Genomic DNA, 524 nt, shown 5'->3' on the forward strand with positions numbered 1-524 from the left:
CCCCCCCAGCTCCCCGCTATAGCGAAGGGGAAGAGCACCCCACAGGTCTCCCAAATCAGCTGGGAGATGAAAGAGGGGGAATGAAAACCAAATCCAATACTTACTTGTTAGCAATGTCTTTTTCATTCATTCAACTGTTCGCACAACAGTTTCCAAGGGGCGGGTCGGCGGATAAAGCAGCCGCGCCGGGAGCACTTGCTCGTTACTCTCCGCGGGGAAGCGCAGGACCGGCGCGGCGCGGCGCGGTGCGGTGCGAGCAAGCCGGACAGACTGGCCCTTCCCTCCAATGTGCCTTTGTTTATGTGGGCTCCGTATTCCAGAGCCAACATGCACCTAAAGTCTCCAAGCGTCAGTGCACGTCAGTGCTGCCCGCCCAATCAGCCCTTCAAGGGGCTGGATCTCTCCGTACCGTTGGCCAGTTCTTGCTTTGGTAAATTTCCGACGTGACATCACCACGAGTGCAGATTTTAAGGTGGGAACAAGCTACCTTGGTTCACCTTGTTACCGCTTTTCCAAAATAGGTG

The 524-nt window shown here is 55.7% G+C and overlaps 1 protein-coding gene across 1 annotated transcript in view; it reads right to left on the bottom strand.

Annotated features, from left to right (window-relative positions):
• Positions 1–514, bottom strand: part of NR4A2 (nuclear receptor subfamily 4 group A member 2) — a 7,404-nt gene extending 6,890 nt beyond the window's left edge. The window contains exon 1 of the mRNA XM_025206098.1: positions 105–514. Coding sequence (XP_025061883.1) covers positions 105–126 — 22 coding nt within the window. The 5' untranslated portion in view covers positions 127–514. The remainder of the gene's footprint in view (positions 1–104) is intronic.
• Between the last annotated feature and the right edge of the window lie 10 nt (positions 515–524).

The sequence above is a fragment of the Alligator sinensis genome, unplaced genomic scaffold (genome assembly GCF_000455745.1).
Source record: "Alligator sinensis unplaced genomic scaffold, ASM45574v1 scaffold788_1, whole genome shotgun sequence".
Classification (NCBI taxonomy): domain Eukaryota; kingdom Metazoa; phylum Chordata; order Crocodylia; family Alligatoridae; genus Alligator; species Alligator sinensis.